The following is a 20772-nucleotide window of genomic DNA, read 5'->3' on the forward strand; positions in this document are numbered from 1 at the left end:
CTTACAATCTTTAATGTTCCTCTTCTGTTATCCCTTCAACTCATTTTGTTGATGTTTTTACCCGCACCGTGCCACTGCAGTATGTCCTTATAAGATAACTCATCGTGGCATCCACATTGCCCAACTAAAGGTGATTTCTCCATTCTCATTTACTTGACTCATCAGCAGTATCTCTCTCTCATTGAAAACTTTCTCCTCTTTGAAGTACTTTCTTTTTTCCCATTGGCTTCCTACACACAACACTTAGCTGGTTTTCCTCCTTCTGCTCCTTCTCAATCTCTACTCCTGGTTCCTTTTCATTACGTGGGAGTACACTGGGCTCCATTCTTAGACTTTTCTACATTGACTTTCTAAGTGATCTCATCTAGTATCATGTTTTTAAAAAGCATTCAGGAACACCTGGGTGGCTCAGTGGGTTAAAGCCTCTGCCTTTGGCTCAGGTCATGATCCCAGGGTCCTGGGATCAAGCCCCACATTGGGCTCTCAGCTCAGCAGGGAGCCTGCTTCCCTCTCTCTCTCTCTCTCTGCCTGCCTCTCTGCCTACTTGTGATCTCTCTCTGTCAAATAAATAAATAAAATCTTAAAAAAAAAAAAAAAGCATTCATACATTGATGCTTCCTTGATTTGAGGTACCAACATTACATTTGCCAATCTGGGTTCCTGGAAGTTCTTTCACTCCTTCCCCTATGACCAAATCCTCTTGATTTTCCTCCAACGTAGCTCCATTCTTTAGGTTTTTCAGACCTAAAATCTTGGTGATGCTTTTGATGCCTCTCTTTTTCTCAAATCCTGTATTCAGTTTTCAGCAGTCACTCTCAGTTCTACCATCAAAATAAATTTACTCCTTCTGCTGCCATCATCCCTGTTCACAACATCATCTTCTTTCTTCTGGATTATTTCAGTCACTTTCTAACTGGACTCATTGTGTTTGCACTTGCCCTTCATTGCTCTATTCTTAACCCAGTGGCCAGAGTACGTCTATTAAAAAGTGAGGCAGATCAAACCCTCCAGTAATTTCCCATCTTAGAGTAAAATCTGTGTGTTGGTTATGTATTATGACAAAACCTAGAAGCTTAAAACTACAGTGAATAAACAGAACTCGTGTATCTTCAGAACAACTGGCCAGGCTAGGCTTAGCCAATTGGCTCTTGCTTTTTAATTTGGCCAGTTATATATGAACAAAACAGTGGTCTCCATTCTGAGCTTAGGCCTTAAGGAGCCTTATATGTTTCCTTATATGAGCTTTTGCCATATTTGTGAGAAGAACACAGCCTGGTTACCCCACTGACCTAAAGAAGAACATGACTCTGCAACCGCAGCTGGGCCACTTAGTCAAGACTGTGCTAGATGAGCAGATCCTCAGCCAACCCACACTTACATGAGTTAGTCTAGTTGCCATCAGTAGAGCCATCCAGCTCTATACAATAGGGCAAAGCAAGTCAAATGGCTAAGCTCAAAACGAGAGCATGGGAAGTTGGTACTGCACACCTATAATGAGGCCATGGCAAGGATGTGGATCAGGAGTGCTAAAAATTATGGTCAATAATATAGCTTACCCAAGCCCTACATCATCTGTCCACCATTAGAACTTGGACTGCTTTTCCTACTTCTCTCTTTGTGTGTTCTGCTCCAACCATTCAGCTTCCTTCCTGTTCCGGAACATACCAGGTTCACTCCTGTGTTAGGTGCTCTGCATATGTTTTCCCCACTGCTTGGAATGCTCTCCCCCCCAGAAATCCATATGGTTGCTTACTTACTTTGCTTCATGTCTTCATTCATGAGTCACCAGCACAGTGTCTATTTGTTTAAAGAATAATAAGAGAGAGACATGGAGCTCAGAGTTCTCTCAAAAATTTTGATCTATCTTTAGATAACACTTACAGAAAAAGAGTTTGATAGGAATATTCACTTTTTTGTGGCCAGTATTTTTTATTTGTTAAATGCATTCATTCAGTATCTGGAAAATGTTTAATTCTGACAGTAGTGTGAATTCGTATTTGTGGATGAGCTTTTCCAGTTGCCTATAAATATGTGAATGCTAGAGTAGTGCATTATCATACTGAGTTCTCAGATTTTGTGTTCTCCTATATAGGGCTGTAATCAGTGATCCAGAACAAAACCTACCCACTGAGAGACCAGATAGCGCTCTTATCTTTCCAGATTCAAAGACTGCGCCTCTTCGGTTTAGGAAAAGAACACTACATGAAACTAAGTAAGAAAGTTTTGCTTATATCAAATGAAGATACACTATGTTATAAATGAATTTTTTTTTAAAAATGTACTTTTATGTCTAACTGAAAAGAGTTTTTTGGCTCGTTTTTGTTTTTTTTCTATATAAAGGAAAGCGGAGTTTTTGGAGTTCAGATTCCAGTTTTGCCACTTTAAGTCATAGGGTAAACTTTACCCTCCAGCTTTTTTGTTAGTAATTTAGGAATAACAGTTATGACCTAGGAGATAATGTATGTGAAAATACAGATATAGTAACTGACACAATTATACGTACTGAATCCAATCATGTATTCAAAATTATTATTGCTAACAAGTTATCATTATTATTATTTTGCCTTTTACTTTGTAACTTATAAAATCTTTGGACTTTCACAGTTTTTGGGTGCAGTCCCCCTAAATTTCTCAACAACTTTACTGGCAGTTGATGGCTAGCCTCAGCATTAAAAGACATAGACAATTGACCAGTTTCTGCAGCAATTCTTATATATTTTCAGACTGCTGTAAATGCCAAAAAGTTCTTAGAACTGTTATTTTTTTTTGTCTCATTCTTGTTTTCCGGAAAACTATTTCCGTATCTTTAAATATTCAAAGATATCATGTATCAATTTCCTATGGTTGCTGTAACAAATTACCACAAACAATATTTAAAACAACACAAATTTATTCTCTTACAGTTCTGGAGGTCAGATGCCTAAAATCAAGGTGTTCACAAGGCTGCATTCCTTCTGGAGGCCTCAGGGGAGAATCTATTTCCTTGCCTCTTTCAACTTCTAGAGGCTTTTTTTATTCCTTGGCTCATGGCCCCTCCCTGCTTGTTCAAACCCAGAAACAGCTGTGTTTTATCACTCTGATCCTTTTTTTTTTTTTTAAAGATTTTATTTATTTATTTGAGAGGGAGTGGGAGAGCGAAAGCATGAGCAGAGGGAGAATCAGGGGTATTTCAGAGATGATGGGACTTTAAAGGTCATTGGAGCCAAATTTCTACCAAAATCTTGAATCACTTCTATAACATATTTGATTACTGGTTGTCCAACTTCTTCAACTTTCTCAGTGAATGGAAACCCACGTTCACTAAGTCCCTCATTTTTTTTTTTTTCTGTTAAAAAATTTATTTATTTATTTGTCAGACAGAGTGAGAGAGAAGAGAGAGAGCATAAGCAGAGGGAACGGCAGGCGGAGGGAGAAGAAAACCCTCCACTGAGCAGGGAGCCCATCACAGGGCTCTATCCTAGGATCCTGTGATCATGACCTGAGCCAAAGCCAGACACTTAACTATTGAACCACCCAGGCACCCCTCTGACGTTCTTCTTCTATAGTCAACATATCCCTCTGCTTTCTTCTCATAAAGACCCTTGCAATTGCTTTGAATCCAGCTGGATAATTCCAGATAATCTCCTCATCAAGGAGATTACGTATTGAGTTACGTCTTGAAGTACGTATGCAAAGTTCCTTTTACCGTACCATGTAATTGTAACATATTTACATGTCCTGAGGTGTAGGATATGAACAACTCTAGACGGTTATCATTTAGCTAATGCATCTAAATGTCTCTTTTTAAAGTAAGCTTTTATTGAAATAAAATATATGTTCACAAAGTGTACACATTTTAAGTGTACAGCATAGGTATGTCCACAAACTGAGTGATACTCACATACCTAGTCCCTGGATCAAGAAATAGAGCATTACTAGTACCTCAACGACTTCCCTGTGCTGCCTCCCACTTACTGTCCACTTCCTCTACCACACCAGCGTAGCCCTTCTGTCCTGATAGCATGGACGGTAACTGCCTTGTTATAAACTTACTGAAATCACATCACAAAATTTGGACGCTAGGTATCTGACTTCTTTCAACATGTTTATGAGTTTATCCCTATCATTTGTCTTTGTCTTTTATCCTCATTGCCGTACAGTATTTCATGGTATAAATATACAACAGTTTATTCACAGAAGTTGATGAACATTTGGCCTTTTAAGAATGATGCTTCCATGAGGGGCGCCTGGGTGGCTCAGTGGATTAGAGCCTCTGCCTTCGGCTTAGGTCACAATCCTGGGGTCCTGAGATTGAGCCCTGCATCAGGCTCTCTGCTCTCTCTGCTTGGCAGGGAGCCTGCTTCCTCCTCTCTCTCTCTCTGCCTGCCTCTCTACCTACTTGTGATCTCTGTCTGTCAAATAAATAAATAAATAAATAAATAAATAAATAAATAAATAAAATCTTAAGGGGGGAAAAAAAAAGAATGATGCTTCCATGAACTTTGGTGCATGTTTTTTGGTGAATGCATGTACTCATTTCTGCTCAGGACATACTTAGAAGTAGAATCGCTGAACCATTTAGTATGCATATGTTCAGCTTTAAAAAATACTGCCAAATGGTTTTCAAAGTGGTTGCTGCAAATTAGCATTCCCACCAGGAGCAGTAAAATTTGTATTTTGGTCTTTATGTTGTCTGATTCTTATTCTCGTATTGGTTGAAAGCTGCGGTAGAGAGAAGTGTTTGATACTACTTACTGGATACCCAAAACACTCACACAGAGCTTTCCATTTATAATATAAATGTCTTCTTTACTTCTTTTATCTTTTCAAGGAGACTGTAGGCTCCTTGAAGCTATTACTTCAACCTATCACTGGTAAATTGAATTCTATTCACCTTTGAGAAGCAATATAACGTAATGGTTATGAGCAAAATTGGGCTCTGTCATGCTCTAATTATATGACTCTGTAAAATTTATTTGTAAGATGGGATAATAGTACTTACTTCATGGAGTTACTGCAAGCATTGTGTGAACCAACATGCATTTAAGTGATTTTAATAATGACTAGTGTCTAGGGAGTTCTTAATAAATGGTAGCTGTTATTATTGCTGTTATTTTCTTGGCATTTAAAGTTTTCTCAGGCATTTAGTGAGCATTCAATAAATACATTAATACTAATGGATTAAATTGAGTTGAGAAGACAAGTCTCTCATGGCTCCCCTTTGTGTTCACAGACTCCTTTGGTCCACAGGCTCTGGTTGTCTGTATCTTGCTTATTTTTCAGAGACCTTGATTTTAGAGGTATTGCTTTTCAAGATCCCAATAACCCACACACTTACTTACTGTTTACGTTATTACAGTTTCATTATACCTGCAGCTTTATTGAAGTGCCATAAAATTATTTGGGAAGGAACGTAAAGATACATCGGCAATTTTTCAGATTTCTTATTATAAAGGAGTTTCCTAGTAATAGGATGCTGAAGTGTGGACATTTGGGTTTTACTTCATATTATTAAACAGAATTTTAGGACTGGCAATCTCTGTGAGATCATTCAGTGCCATCTGAAGGCCATAAAGATTGCACAGCTGACCTGAGGTCTTGATAGCTAGACTTATTTGAGGCTAGAACCTCATCTAGCGCCCTTTCCACCATTCTGTTATTTTGGTAAGGCGTGTTTTCAGCTACCCATGACTGAAAACTTGAGTGATAGTGACGTAAGTCGGGATTTGTTTTCCTGTAAAACCAGCTGCCTGGAGGTAGCTTTGGTTTTAGTTCAGTGGTTCAGTGATGACACAGCTCTGGGCTGTCTTCCTCAAGATTTTATTGGCCTTTCTGACATGGTTGCCTGATGGCTACAGTGGCTCTGAGCATCATATCCCTGCCATGTTCACAGGCAAGAGCTATTCCCGTGCCACTCTTTTATCAGGACAAAAGAAAGTCTTCCCTTGAAGACTATTGGCAGAACTTTGTTCCTTAGTCACCTCTAATGGAAAGAGGCTAGAAAAGCAAATCTAATGGAAAGAGGCTAGAAAAGCAAAATCATCTAATTTGCTTTCCTAGCAAATTAGATGATGGGAGAAGGGGAAAGGAGAACAGGGTTAGAAATGGCTGCCTGGTAGCCCTGTAACAGGACCCGTCACAAGCGTGCTGTTTACTTGTGTAGCACTTTGATACCATACATTCCAACACAAAAGTTATGTGGGTATTATACACCGTATCTCAGGGTTTTTTCCCTCTGATTCTGCTTCAGTTAGCTAGCACTCTAAAAAAGAAAGAGGTCTATAACTTCATCTTCATTCTGTATATTTCAACATATCCACATAACCTCTTTTGTACTTTATCATTTACGTCAATATCCAGTATGGGAAACTTTAAACTCATTATTGACAAATGTATTTCTTAACAGGATAAGAACCCATTCTACATTAACCGAAAATATGCTTTCTCATAAAGTACAATTTGATGGTAGGATCATATCAAGGTAATTGTGATTTTATTAAACTTTTAATCCTATGATTATAAAACAGTATTCTCTTAAAATAGAAGTAACAATAATGAGATTGGTTAAGTTTGTCACATTTAAATGCAAAATGTGAATTTAGAATGAATGTTTTTAGAAATATATACTAATATGTTACAACAATTATAGGAACTATGAACCTATAAATAAGACATTTTAATTCGAAGTTATCTAAAAAGTGATTTTAAAATGGCTTTGAAAAAGAAACTTAGAAATGACTTTTTTAAAGATATGTAGTATTTACTAGAAGACGGTAAAGGATTTAAAAATTAACCTTTATGTAAGGTGCTTTCTTTGATTTTCTTTTAAGGGCTTAAATTAATAGATTATTAATAGGTGCAGGACAGTGAAAAGGAAGATGATTCTCAAATCTGTTATCTCTGTGTTACAAACTTCCAATCATACACAATTCTGATGCTCTTTATGTATTTTAAAGGTGATGTATGTTTTTAGAAGTTATCAAGTTTGTTCAGTGATTTTAAACTTTCTTTGACAAAGATAAGTATCTATCCTTCAGTGGCTTTTTGCAAGGTCAGCATTTTTAAAGGTCTTTCATTCTATCTTAAAAGTCTGTGCCAAAATATTAATCTGTTGTAATATATCTGTATCCTATCACTGTAAGGTAAAGCCTTTTCCTCCATCCAGAGCTTACTTAAACTGACACTTCAGCAAGCCATGCCCTGTTTCCCTGTAGCTTCCCATAACCCCTGCTCATTGCCACATATCGAAGGGAGTTGTGCTGTTCTTTGACAGACACAATGCTGGTTTATTATTTAATTTGAAAATGACTCTTATTTGAAAATCTTTAATATCACTCTGTTTTTCTAGAAATGGACATGATGCCTGCAGAGAGCTGGTTGGGTTCTTTTTTGCTCATGACCAGTCCCTAACAATTTATGAATATCGGCAATTTGGGAAAAATAGGTATGCCCTAAAACATTGTTACAACTCTCAAGATGATTACTTCTGAGAGAAGCTGAATAACTTGACATTTTTGTCATTTAACTTCTAGAATAAGTGTGCTTCCTTTTATTCAAAAAAACATTTACAGTCATCAGTGTGGACGAAGAAAAGGAAAACAATACCAACTTGGCGATTTTTATATTGTAAGTGAAGTGTATATGTATGCAAATGTTTTAATGCCATTTGCTGAATTTTGTGGGATGGTGTTGGGGGCGTAGAAAGAACAGGGTTTCTAGTTTTCAATTTATGATCTCTACTCCTTATAGAGCAGGGCTAATGGTTGATCTTTCCCCAGGAGGTTCTGCCTCCCAGGTCCAGATTTCAGTGGTCTGAATGTAAGCATATGACATTAATTCCTTGCAACACTCTACCCCTCCCTCACAGTTCTGCAGTATAAGTTTGGGAGGGCTGGCTTGTCTCTTGGTACTTTTGAAGGCCTGACAAGGCCGTACCACTGGGTAATTGGCTATTTCAATAGTCCTGGGAGTAATGGTCCACATCATGCAGGCTTATCTCCTGTAGATGCATGTTCTTCTCTATATGGAGGGACACTTGGCCTCTGGAGCTGTCACATATCTGATAGTTAGTGTCTCCGCCTTGTGATTTCCACACCTCACACAACTCCTGACTTGTGATGTAGAACAAGGATTCCCTCGAAGGGGTTGATCATAGGTAATATCACAATTCGTGTAGTGCTCTTAAATTATTATGTTCACATTATCTCAAGAATAAAATTTAGCACTATCCACAGTGACCATCCATGTAACAAACATCTACTCATAGGCCAAGCATTGGAGATAGAACAGTGAATAAGTTAAATCAATTCCCTACTTGCAGGGAGCTTACCGTCCAATGGGAAATATATCAAGTAGGAGGGCCAGACCAAAGGGGCAATGATTCAGTTTTGTTGGGTTGAAGAAAGCTTCCTGGAGACAGTGCCACCTAATACTGATCTAGAAAAGGCATTAGGTAGGCTGGGATAGGTAGGCAAGAGAGGATAGGAAAGACTTCCAGAGGGAGGAGATAGCTTACTGAAAGAACAGAAGCGTGGAAGAGCTTGGCTTAGTTGGAGACTTGGAAATCGTTCAGTCTGGCCGAACTTTAGTTCAAGGTCAGAGTTGGCAAGAAATGAGTCAGAGTTCGGACGCCTGGGTGGCTCAGTTGGTTAAATGTCTGCCTTCTGCTCAGGTCATGATTCCACAGTCCTGGGATTTAGTTCCATATGGGGTTTCCTGCTCAGCAGGGAGCCTGCTTCTTTCTCTGCCTCTGCCCATCCCCCTGCCTGTGCTCTTTCTATCTCTCTCTCTGATGAATAAATAAAATCTTTAAAAAAAAAAAGAGAGATAAGCCAGAGCTTATTAAGAGTAGCCTTATATTAAAGAGTCATCTAAAACGTGGAATGATGGAATGAGGGAAGCTGACATTATCAGGTTTGTGATTTAGAAAGAACGATCTCTCTGGTTACAAGATGGGGAGTGGGTTGAAGACTAAAACAAAGAACCAGCTTGGATTGAATTCTATTAATTAGGAAGGAGGTTATAGCAACTTAAATTAGGCAAGTGGCTGTGGCTATGAAGCTAATTAGAAAAAAATTTTAAAGTCTTCAGGAGGGGGTTGCCTGGGTGGCTCAGTGGGTTAGAGCCTTTGCCTTCAGCTCAGGTCATGATCCCAGGGTCTTGCGATTGAGCCCCACATCAGGCTCTCTGCTCAGCAGGGAGCCTGCTTCCCTTCCTCTCTTTCTGCCTGCTTCTCTGCCTACTTGTGCTCTCTGTCTGTCAAATAAATAATAAATAAAATATTTTAAAAAAATAAATAAAGTCTTCAGGAGGGAGAATCAAGATATGTTGTGACTGGCTACATGAGGAGTGGGGGTGAGCAAGAACTTTACATCTTAAACTTGGATTAAGTATACCAGACCTATGTCGCTCTGGCCTGCCTCTTGAGTGCTAGAGAAAATCAGCTCCAAATCCCATTTCACATACCTGTATACAGAATGTTTAGTGTCTATCCCAACGTCAAAGTTACCTCTAGCTTTGAACTGTCGCTCGAAAATTTTAGTACAGTTTATAACTTATTCTTACTAACCTGTTCTATGTTACTTGAACCCGGTGTAGAACTCTGCTTCCTTTTATGATTTCCAAGAAAGAATGAGGTGGAGGGGTGAGGGGAGGAGGGATAGAGAATGGAATGGGAGGATGAAGGAAGAAAAATAGGGAAGAAGAAGGGAGGGACCCCCGCCCTCCAACACCATACATCTGAGCCTTTGTGTGGCAGACATTTTGAAGGGAATATAGAGGGAGGTTTATACTGCAGCAGAGTAAGCAGCTTATAATTTATTATTAGACATTTTTATTTTTAAAAATATGTCCCTTAAACTTTTCCTGTGGTATAGGTCCTCCTCTCCTATTTTCTGACACTTCCCATCTCTTGGTCTTCCCACAATCTTCCATTTCTTTATGCAGAAATACTTGGCTTATTTTTCTTTTTTGTGGAGGTGGGGGGCAGTTCTTGTCTGCCTTCCAGCTGTTACTCTGGAACTTCTCTTTTCAATTCTGTATGCCCCACCACAGTGTTTCTCCGATACTCCCTGCAAGAAATTTTAGTGCTAGCTATTAAGATAATACTCTTCTACACATGCGCGTGAGCCCACAGACGCTGATGCGTAAAACTGCACCCACAGGTTCACTCCCAAGCGTGCACCTGTTGCTTTGGACCGACTCAGAGCTCTTCGATGCAGCTAACACATACGGCGGTGCACACGTACATACGCTCACAGGCAGTGCCCTGCTACACCTCTCACAGTCTCCTTAATCACGTAATGTAGTCATTTCAAGAGAATTGACATACATTTTAAAGAATGGAGAGAGTACTGTTATTACAATTTTTTAAAGTAAATGCTCCAGGAAAAAAGGAGAGGAAGGAAATCTCTTCCCTTATTTTCAAGAGAGGTAATTCAGCCCCTTATTTAGAGTTTGTGTTTGTCCCTATTTGACCGTACTTATTTGAGCAGCTCAGAAATTAAAATAATAACTTTCTAACTTTGGATTAGGGATTTTTTGATAGGAATGTGTTCACCAAAACCTTGCTGTTCCAACTAGGTTACAGTTAGTTTTACATTTCTGTGATGGTTGTTGTCAAAAGACCAGGTGTAAGAGGGTGATGAATCTATTAGGTCATCGATTTGCTCTGCATCTTTCTGTGAATCAGGAGTTCTATTTCTGAACTTAGAGGCGTCATGATTTCTTTTCTTTTTTTCCCCCCAAGATTTTATTTATTTGAGAGAGAGAGTGAGCAAGAGAGAGCATGAACAGGCAGAGGGAGAAGGAGAAGCTGGATCCCCACTGAGCAGGGAGCTTCATGCAGGGCTCGACCCCAGGACCCTGGGATCATGACCCCAGTGGAAGGTGGACGCTTAACTGACTGAGTCGCCCAGGTGCCCCAGGGATGTCATAATTTTAATTAAAATAACTTGTCCTTTCTTCCTCTGACTCATACAAAATTGGAGTTCTTATTTTTTTCACATTAATTATTAAATCTAAGATCATTCTAATTGATTGATTGGGAAATTATTTCCTGTATTTTTCAATATTATTAGCTGAAGCCTATGTGGTTTCTAAATATTCTCTAAATATACTTTTTTAAATCAGTATAGAAGTATACCATGTCAAATATAATCAGAATCGATTTTTTAAAATTAGTGTTAGTTGTATTTTACTCTTTATATACTTTCTAGTTTAAAGAATTCATCTGTTAATTTCTTTAGGGTGCAAACTTGACATTTTTGAGTTCTGATCATTCCAGTCTTCCAGAGAGCATAAAAGAAAACACATTACTTATACTTCGGATCACTAATATTGATCAGATAGCTTTGGATTCTCTCAAGTAAGTCAAATATACATTTGTCATTTTGAAAGTAAGTGAAAACACTCTTTTTTATTTTTGTAAGATGATATTCTATCCTAAAACATTTTGACTTTAGTTAAGCTTTATGTTTTTGAAAAACAAAGCATAGCTATATTTGTCTAGTTCATGTTCTATAGTGTACTCAAATACATCTTATGTGTAGGAATAGTTAAATAAAGATCAAAAGAGTTCCATCTATGTTAAAGGTTATTAATTTGTCTGTGCTATAACACCTTTATTTTACCAAATGCCACCAAAGCAGTCAATTTTAAAAGGTAAGCTATAGTACAATATTGTAACATTTCCCACATTTTAGTGTAATGCCTTTTTTTTTTTTTTTTGCACTAAAAAATGTCTTGGGTCTCACATGATTATAGTATTCCTTGATTGATGATATGTATAATGAAAAATCAAAAGTGCTTTTATTTTTAAATTTTTATTAATTTATATTTTTTAGAGAGAGAAAGCAAGCTAGGGGTGGGGAAGAGAAGGTCAAAGGAAGAGGGAGAGAGAGAATCTTAAGTAGGTTCCTCACCCACCAGTCTGGAGCCTGTTGTGGAGCTTGATCTCAGGACCCTGAGACCATGATCTGTGCCGAATTTGAGAGTTAGATGCTTTATCAACTGAGCCACCCAGGTTCCCCCCAAAAAATGCTTTTAAATGAATATCTATATTATAAAACATATTTAATTTATATATATTTTATTATATATAATATGTATGAACATTATCAGTTGCAATATATATTATTTGTATGTATTTTATAATATATGTATTCTGTGATTCAAAAAAATTCAAATTCATTTACAAATGCTTTGATTCATAGCAATCACAGCAATCACATAAATACTCATATTTATATATGAATTATGTAAGTAAAATGTAACCATATATAATCAATAAAATATATATATTTTTAAATCACAGAATATATGTGTATATATGCTGTTCTTGCTGAGTGTTTCTTGGTGCTGTATGCATTTCAAAATGACAATAATTGGTGTCCTATATTAGAGGCCACATCCCATAAATTGGCTAAAGGATGTCTGTTTCTTTTTTCTTTTCTTATCTTTTTTTAAAGATTTATTTATTTATTTATTTAACAGACAGAGATCACAATAGGCAGAGAGGCAGGCAGAGAGAGAGGGGGAAATAGGCTCCCCGCTTGAGCAGAGAACATGATGCTGGGCTCCATCCCAGGACCCTGAGATCATGACCTGAGCCGAAGGCAGAGGCTTAACCCACTGAGCCACCCAGGCGACCCAGGATGTCTGTTTCTTTGTCATTTACTGTAGTGCTCAAATGAATGCAGTTTTTTTTTTCTGTCTTTTTAAAATAACATTTTTATATTTTGTACTTTCAAAGTTAAAACTGCTTTTAAATTTTATAGTGTTAATCATTCTAAAAGAACATTGAGATAGCTACAAAATGAATGTAATGTTTAAAGGTAGTTCTTGGAAGGTTTAAAGATATTAGCTCTTGATTTAGTATATTTAATTTTTCTGGGAATTATAGCAGCGAAACTGGGACTTGGGGAATCTCTAACACTCTTCCAACTCTGAGAGTTTCTTTGAGTCCACAATAGGGAAGAGTTTAGAGTTTCCGTGCTCAAGATTGCAAAAGAATACATTTTTATCACTGTGAACATGTCAATTACAGAACTGATTCTGTGGAGCCTGAGGATAATTTAACCAGTCAAGAAGCTAACGATAGGCTTATTTTAAAGGCTGTTCAAGGTACGTATCATTACTATTGTCTCAAGTAGTTTTCATTTTCAATAATTTTCTTTGCAAGCAGTAAAGCAGTATTTTCCAGACATGTCTTAGTTTTACAACAAAGACACTTGATTTATATTTCTTTTCTTTATTATTTTTTTAAGATTTTATTTATTTGTTTGACAGACAGAGACACAGTGAGAGAGGGAACACTAGCAGGGGGAAGTAGGAGAGGGAGAAGCAGGCTTCCTGCTGAGCAGGGATTCCCAGGCGAGGCTTGGGGCTCCATCCCAGGACTCTGGGATCATGACATGAGCCTAAGGCAGACGCCTAACGACTGAGCCACTCGGGTGCCCCACTGATTTATATTTCTTATTTGCTTCTTTTTATGAATTTATGCATTTAAAAATACTTTTATAAAGCAGGTGGATTTGAAAAGAAAATGAAAATAGTTTTAGGATGTCTTCCACTTTAGTGATCTTGTTTAACTAGCATTATATGACTTATGAATTTAAGAATTTTAGAAAGTACTAGATAGTATGCGTTTTCTCCATGAAATGAATAAAATATAAGTGATTATGCATGAGGTGATCTCCCAAAGTGATTTATGGCAACCTCTTTTAAAAGAGAAAAATGCTAGCCTGGGAGCCAGGTTGATGTTTGGAGTCTGCCGTTTCATAGACATATTACATTGTGCAAATCTCTCGCACTTCTTTTTCATCTTTATAATAGGGATAACCTATTTTATTAACTTTCCAGAGTTATTGTGGTAATAAATGATATACACACAGGCTTTGGATACGAAAATGTGTTACAGATTTTTGTTTCTATTTTTTTTTTTAAAGAATTTTATTTATTTGACAGAGAGAGATCACAAGTAGGCAGAGCGGCAGGCAGAGAGAGAGGAGGAAGCAGGCTTCCCGCTGAGCAGAGAGCCCGATGTGGGGCTCGATCCCAGGACCCTGGGATCATGACCCGAGCCAAAGGCAGAGGCTCCAACCCACCGAGCCACCCAGGCGCCCACAGATTTTTGTTTCTAGAGTCCAGTCTTGTAACCACTAAAGGATAGTGGGCTCAGACAGACAGTTCCTTTGATGACTCTCATGGGAGGCATACATTAAACAAACAATCATAAAAATCAACCTATCATTTATAAAGTTTGATAAATCCTGATTTTTCATTTAAAAATGATATGAGAGTAAAAAGGCTAGAAACAGATTCAAAAGTTGTCTGGGATTGGGGTTTGAACTCTCCCAATATTCTTGATGTCATTGTTAGTAAATCGTTTTCTCTGTTTTTTCATGGTCAGCCCAGTGTTTGTCACTGTTGAATCCACTGTTGACATTTGTTTATTATATTTAATAATTGCTTTAGTAGAGTTAACTGTATTTTCTTAAGTAAAAATGGCATAAATTGTGTTAAGTGTAATTACTGACCTTCAAAGAGAATGCTAGAAGCTTGAGCATATAACTAAAAATTACAAAAAAAAAGGGCTGCTTTAAGTGTGTAAGTATAAGACAGCACTGCAAAGCTTTGATGCTGTTGCATATGTAAGCTACAATTTGAAAATTTCAGATATTTTAGAAATTTTGAACTCGTTATTTTTGAATGACTTGTCTGGCATCAATTTTATAATTATAGCAAAGAGGAAAGAGATTAAAGATGTGAGATCATTAGATGAAGAGGAAGTCTGGAAAATAAAAGCTAAGATTTTATTTGTAACGTAGATTATTTTCATGCTGATGAAGTGATCCCTTATTTTTCTATGTAACACTTTCACCACACGGTGGTGCTATAGTTCTAGTATATTTACATGCGATTTTGTATGTAACACTTGACTAAAAGCATTCTATTTTTCAAGGTCTTTTGTCAGTCCTACATACCATCTAGTTGCATATTCACATCCCTTATACCACTTACATCAACTTTAATTTTCCTACCAGAGAACCAATACATTTGTGTATAGAAAAGACTGGTTTCCGTTTCTCTTCTTCCTAAACAGATGCGCTAAAAGAACAGCTACACAAAAGAGGTGTTCGTATTTTGACTGGATTGGCAAAATATCTTCAACAATTGGACAAAGAAGGAACTGGACTTTTAGATAAGGCAGATTTTAAGCAAACTCTCCAAGTATTTCACTTAGAAGTGTCTGAAAATGTAGGTACTGTGATGAATGACATAGTATTCTTAAATGGTATTATTTACTCTTCTAATGCGATTTTAGTAGTTCAGGTGTGTCTTTTTTTTTTTTTTTTAAAGATTCTATTTATTTATTTATTTATTTGTTTGTTTGTTTAATGAGTTGGGGGAACGGGCAGAGGGAGAGAATCTCAAGCAGATTCCGCACAGGATGCCGAACCCCTGAGATCGTGACCTGAGCCCAAATCAAGAGTTGGATGCTTAACTGACTGAGCCACCCAGGTGCCCCCATGTGTCTCTTTCTTTATGCTTCATAATCAGGGTTAGTCATCAGGTGACAAGTCTTGTTAATTTTAATCTCACTATTCATTCTTCCTTCATATATTTAATAGAACCTAATAAGTAGGCATTGTTCTAAGCTCTGAGAGTGCATACTCTAGACTCCTAAGGTCTTCATAATCAGAAGAAAAGAAAGATGAAGGATTATGAAAGACTATATGTATTAAATAGAGAATGCTTACAGAACACATGGGATTAATTCCAGGCCAGGTTAGAGGCAAGAAGAGAGAAGATCATAGGATTCCTGGAGAAGAGCATAACTGAGCTGAGTTCTGAAGGATGAGGAGGAGTTAAACAGGCAAGAGGGGAGGAAGAACGTGGGTCAGACAATGAATATTTCACACAAAGGGGAAGCACATGCAAAGGTATGAAGAGGAGGAGGGGGTGTGTAGCCTGTTCTAAGAATTGCAAAAGGCCAAAACCAACCCCCTGCTCCCAACGCTTACCAGAGCTTTTATACACCCTATTCCCTGTACAGTGAGCAATCTTCCACTAGACCTTTGCAGGGCTGGATTTTCCATCATTTAGGCTTTCTCTATGGGGAGCTCTATACTGACTCTTCTATCTAAAGCAGTGCCTATCTGATCCTTGGTCCTCTCTGTACCATTTGTCATATTATTTTCTTCATACCACTTCGCAAGTATTTTCTGGCTCTTCTGGCAAGTAGGGTGTTAGATCCATCAGAATGGGGACCAAGTTGCTTCTGGTTTCCGGCTGTGTCTAACACCTCCAGTGGAACCTTGCATATGGCAAGTGCTGAAGAAACAGCATAGTTTACATGGACAGACGTATGGAAGGAAGGAAAAGAGAAGAATGGAGAGAAATAAGCCTGGTGGTGTCCATTATCTTAAAGCCTTGCATGCTATGCTAAGAAGTTTGGATTTCATTCTAAAAGTAAATTTGAAACACATCTACCTCGAGGGTTTCAGATCAGAGTTTCTCTTGCATTGTTCTCTCTTGCTTCAAATAGTCTTGTCACAAGATGTAGTTTACTTGTGGAAGGAACACTGGGAATTGAACTTAGGAGATATAGATTCAAGTTCTGGACTTACTACTTCAGCTGTGTGATCTTGCACAGGTCTTTTTAAACTTTTCTGATTGACAGGCTCTGCCTGGGCAATCTACAGATAATACCTGAGGTCAGAGTTACTTTGAACCTCCGATGAGAAAATTACAAGGGAATAGGCCTTTTCAATTAAAATTCTGTGCCAGTGTGATGTTGTTTATCATTGTTGTCACATGCCTGTCCTTTGTGTTTTTTACCAAGTTTAACCTTGTGGCCCCCTTAGTGATACATATTAGAGATCCTCTAACTTCATTTCTTCCTCTTAATAATAATAATAATAATAATAATAATAATATAGTAAAAACAGCAATAGAAAATTAGAAGCCTTGGTGTCTTTATCCACAGTCACACAGGTAATTAATAACTGAGTTAGAGCTAGTGCCCAGATTATCTAGGTCAGTCTTTTATTCTTTCTGCATCAACCAGTACTTCTTTTCTTGGTTGATTTGCTAAATTTTTGTCCCTGGAGTCAGAAATAGAAACTAAAATAATTATATAAGACTTCAAACATAGGGAGAACATATATTATGAAAATACAAGTAAGCTTCCCTTTTACCCATTGAAAAAATAATATTCCCTGCTTTTGCCTTGTAATATCACTAGGGACTGCCCATGAAATGATAAGCAGAAATAAGGACGCAAGAATCACCAATCTGGGTCTAATTGTGGAAGTAGTTTGGGGAAGACATGGTCATTCTCTTTGATTTGAAATTTAAAAAATTGATATGCACCCTAAGTAGCTTAATTTATTAGAGATACTATCAATAAATTTAAGCGCAGTTTTTTTCAACTGAATTACCATTTTCCAATCTGTACCATATTTTAGAAAGACTTACATAAATTTGTTGCCCGTTTTGGTAAATTATTCCATTTTTGAAAATTATTTCTTTTAAGCTTCAAGCAGTATCTTTTAATTCTAGTATTCCATGAGTTGGGCATGCAAATTCATCTTTTATCTGTATTATGTAAGATTTTAAAGGTCAAGCTCATTTTTAAATTTAAGAGCGCATTTTACAGACACTTAAAGTTAGTCATGTGCTAGGCATTGTGACAGACAAATTAGGGGTTATTGAAAATTGGGGGAAGCAGGGCATCTTAAGATTGAGTTTTTCTTATTAGAATTTTAATTGAAAAAAGGAGGAGGAATAGAACTTTTTTGACTCCCATTGTTTGTTAGTCAACTTGCTAGGTATCTTATTTACAATCTTGTTTAAAGAAAACAACTTGACTGAAACTTTGAAAATACATTTATTTACCTGAGTTTAAGAAAACCCCATCTGTATTTTGTTGTTGTTGTTGTTATTAGGAACTCCGTGACTAGAACATTCTATTAAATTGTGCATTTGCAAAGAAGTAAGTGGCAATGGTAAAATAACAAACTGGCATAAGGATTTACTCAAAATAACACCTTTCAAAAGGTGTGAATTGTGGGATAATATTGGATCCATTTAGATTTTTGCACTTTGAAACATGACGACTAGCAGAAATACCACTAGTGGCCCTAATGCCAATTGGAAGCACTGTAGAACCTGAAGTGAATTTTTAATTGTCACATGTATAATACATTAAAAATAATTAAAAGTTCAAATTCAAGTAAGTGGTGAGCATTTTTGTATTAAAAGGAATCAAACTTAAAATAAGAATTTGTGACACTGACTCTCCTAAATGACCCTGAATTTTACAGAACTGTCCACCACAGAGTTCCTTTAAATGGTTTTCTTAGTGCCTTTGTTTGGGTTTATATGTAACTTTTCAGAATTGTCTTGTTAAATCTGCTTCTTTGCCTGGGGCTACAAAAGTAGTAACATAATAGTATTAAGATGAGTTTTGTTGTGGTCATATATAACTAAAAGGTGAAACGGTGGTCTCTGTGAATATGTCTAGGATTTTGAGTCTGCATGGCAAATTCTGAATGGCAATGACAGTGGCAAGGTTGATTATGGAGAATTCAAACGCGCCATTATTGGTGAAATGAATGAATACAGGAAATCATTTGTTCGAAAGGTAATTTTGTTAAATAATCTTTGAAATAGTTACTTTTTAAAGTTTTCTTTTTTTAAATTTTTGTAATTTATTTGAGAGGAAGGGCATGCACATGGGCAGGGGTACACAAGCAGGGGGCGGGGGATGGGGGGGCGGGCAGAGGGAGAAGCAGATTTCCTGCTGAGCCGGGAACCTGGTCCGGGACTCCATCACAGGACTCCAGGATCATGACCTGAGCAGAAGGCAGATGCTTAACTGACTGAGCCATGCAAGCACCCCTGAAATAGTTACTTCTAAGTAGAGTGTTGGGTTCATTATTTTACAACTTTAACATGTTTTAAATCCCTTCACCTGTAATATATTTTAGAATTAGTAAAATACAGGCAAACACATACATATACAAATCTACCAGCATGAAGCAAAATAATTTATGCATATGTTTTAGGAACAGACTTTACAAGACCAGTGCTCTAACCCCTGAACTACAGAGACTTCTCCTTGTTTTAGGAACAGATTTTAAAAGGAAAATAAAATCTGAAATCAAATTTTGGTTCACACATTACCAGTTCCTTAAATTTCTGGCTCCAAAATTGACTACTTATATGATTATCTATTATTAAATGTATCTGGGCCTTAGTTTCTTGTCTCATAGAGTTGGTATAAAGACTAAACTTATAAAATTCTTAGCATTGTGGCTGTTCTAGTGTCAAGGCTCAATACATGTTATCTTAGGAGTATGACTAAAGGATGTTTCTCTGGTTTTTATAATATGCGTGTTAGCTAGCTGTTCAAATGAAGGTTAAAATGACTATTAAATTGGAATTAAAAACAGGAGCCCTGATTTTTTTCTTTTCTTTTCTTTTTTTTTAAAGATTCACTTATTTATTTTAGAGAGCGAGAGAGAAGCATGCTTGGGCATGTGTGAGTGAGGGAAGGGGCAGAGGGAGAAGGAGAGAGAATCTCAAGCAGGCTCTAACCCCAGCGTGGAGCCCAATACAGGCTTGATCCACAGCCCTGAGATCATGACCTGAGCCCAAATCAAGAATAGAGGCTTAACCAACTGAGCCATCCAGGCACCCCAGGAGGCCCTGATTTTTATAGGAAACTACATCTTACTCAGCTTCTGCTGGCCATTTTTAGAGCATACTTTCGAGCAATGTTGTTTCTTTCTCTTTCGAATATGTACCTGTGTGTATGTATCTAATATTGAAACAAAGCTTTTGTGTATAGAAGAGTATAAACAATTACATGAGGTATAAATTTCAAATAGAAAATATCAAAATCTTTACTGGCCAAAAGACACAATAAAAACTTTATGTTAAATGAATTCATCACATAATAATTTATAAATTTGCTCTTATTTGTACTTTACATGTCCAGGTGACAGATGTATCAGGAGTAGAAGCTAGAGGGTTATCTCTTTCATAAATCTTGATACTAGGAAAAGAGGATAAAAGTAGAGTTATAAAGTACTGTATTAGTTCACCAGGGCTGCCATAACAAATACTACAGACTGGGTGATTTAAATAACAGAAATGTATTGTCTCACAGTTCTGGAGGCTTGAAGTCCAAGATCAAGACGTTAGCAGGTTTGGTATCTTTTGGGGTTTCTCTCCTTCGCTTGTGATTGGCTGTCTTTTCCCTCTATGCTCACATGGTCATCCTTCAGTCTGTGGTCTGTGTCCTAATCTCCTCTTGTAAGGACCACTGGCCATATTGGATTACAGTTCACCCTAGCAAATCTATTTTAACTTAAATTACCTCTTTAAAGGCCTTATCTCCACAATAACAATCGTATTCTGAGGCACTAGAGCAGAGGAGGAGTTAGGGCTTCAATGTATAATGGAGGGGGGCGGAAATTCAGCCCATAATAGGTACCATATTTCTGTGAACACATTATTGTGAATAAGCAAACCTGATTATAGTTTTGACTCTTTTGCAAATGTGGGCTGTTGCTTTGGGTTGGTTGTGTGTTCTATATACCCATTCCTCTTGCCCGTAAAATATTTTTTTATTTTACAGTACTAAAAATTGCGTTGAATTAGCAGAGTGGTAAAACAACTGGCGTATCAAAAGGTGGTGCTAAATTTCAGGAACTAGAGTAACATAAGCCATTTAAAAAATATGGTACTTCCTTATTGAATTTAGTGATGAATATTTGCACG

The 20772-nt window shown here is 37.2% G+C and overlaps 1 protein-coding gene across 5 annotated transcripts in view; it reads left to right on the forward strand.

Moving 5' to 3' along the window:
• CAPS2 (calcyphosine 2) overlaps window positions 1–20772 on the forward strand; it is a 48040-nt gene that overhangs the window by 19984 nt on the left and 7284 nt on the right. For 4 of the 5 annotated variants that reach the window (XM_044226740.1, XM_044226741.1, XM_044226743.1 and 1 more), the window contains 8 exons: window positions 2093–2212; window positions 6386–6460; window positions 7328–7423; window positions 7512–7605; window positions 11226–11344; window positions 13025–13101; window positions 15083–15237; window positions 18509–18628. In XM_044226740.1, the coding sequence (XP_044082675.1) occupies window positions 2093–2212; window positions 6386–6460; window positions 7328–7423; window positions 7512–7605; window positions 11226–11344; window positions 13025–13101; window positions 15083–15237; window positions 18509–18628 (856 nt within the window). The remainder of the gene's footprint in view (window positions 1–2092; window positions 2213–6385; window positions 6461–7327; window positions 7424–7511; window positions 7606–11225; window positions 11345–13024; window positions 13102–15082; window positions 15238–18508; window positions 18629–20772) is intronic. The other variant, XM_044226744.1, reaches the window with a different exon arrangement.

Source organism: Neovison vison, chromosome 12 (assembly GCF_020171115.1).
Source record: "Neovison vison isolate M4711 chromosome 12, ASM_NN_V1, whole genome shotgun sequence".
Classification (NCBI taxonomy): domain Eukaryota; kingdom Metazoa; phylum Chordata; class Mammalia; order Carnivora; family Mustelidae; genus Neogale; species Neogale vison.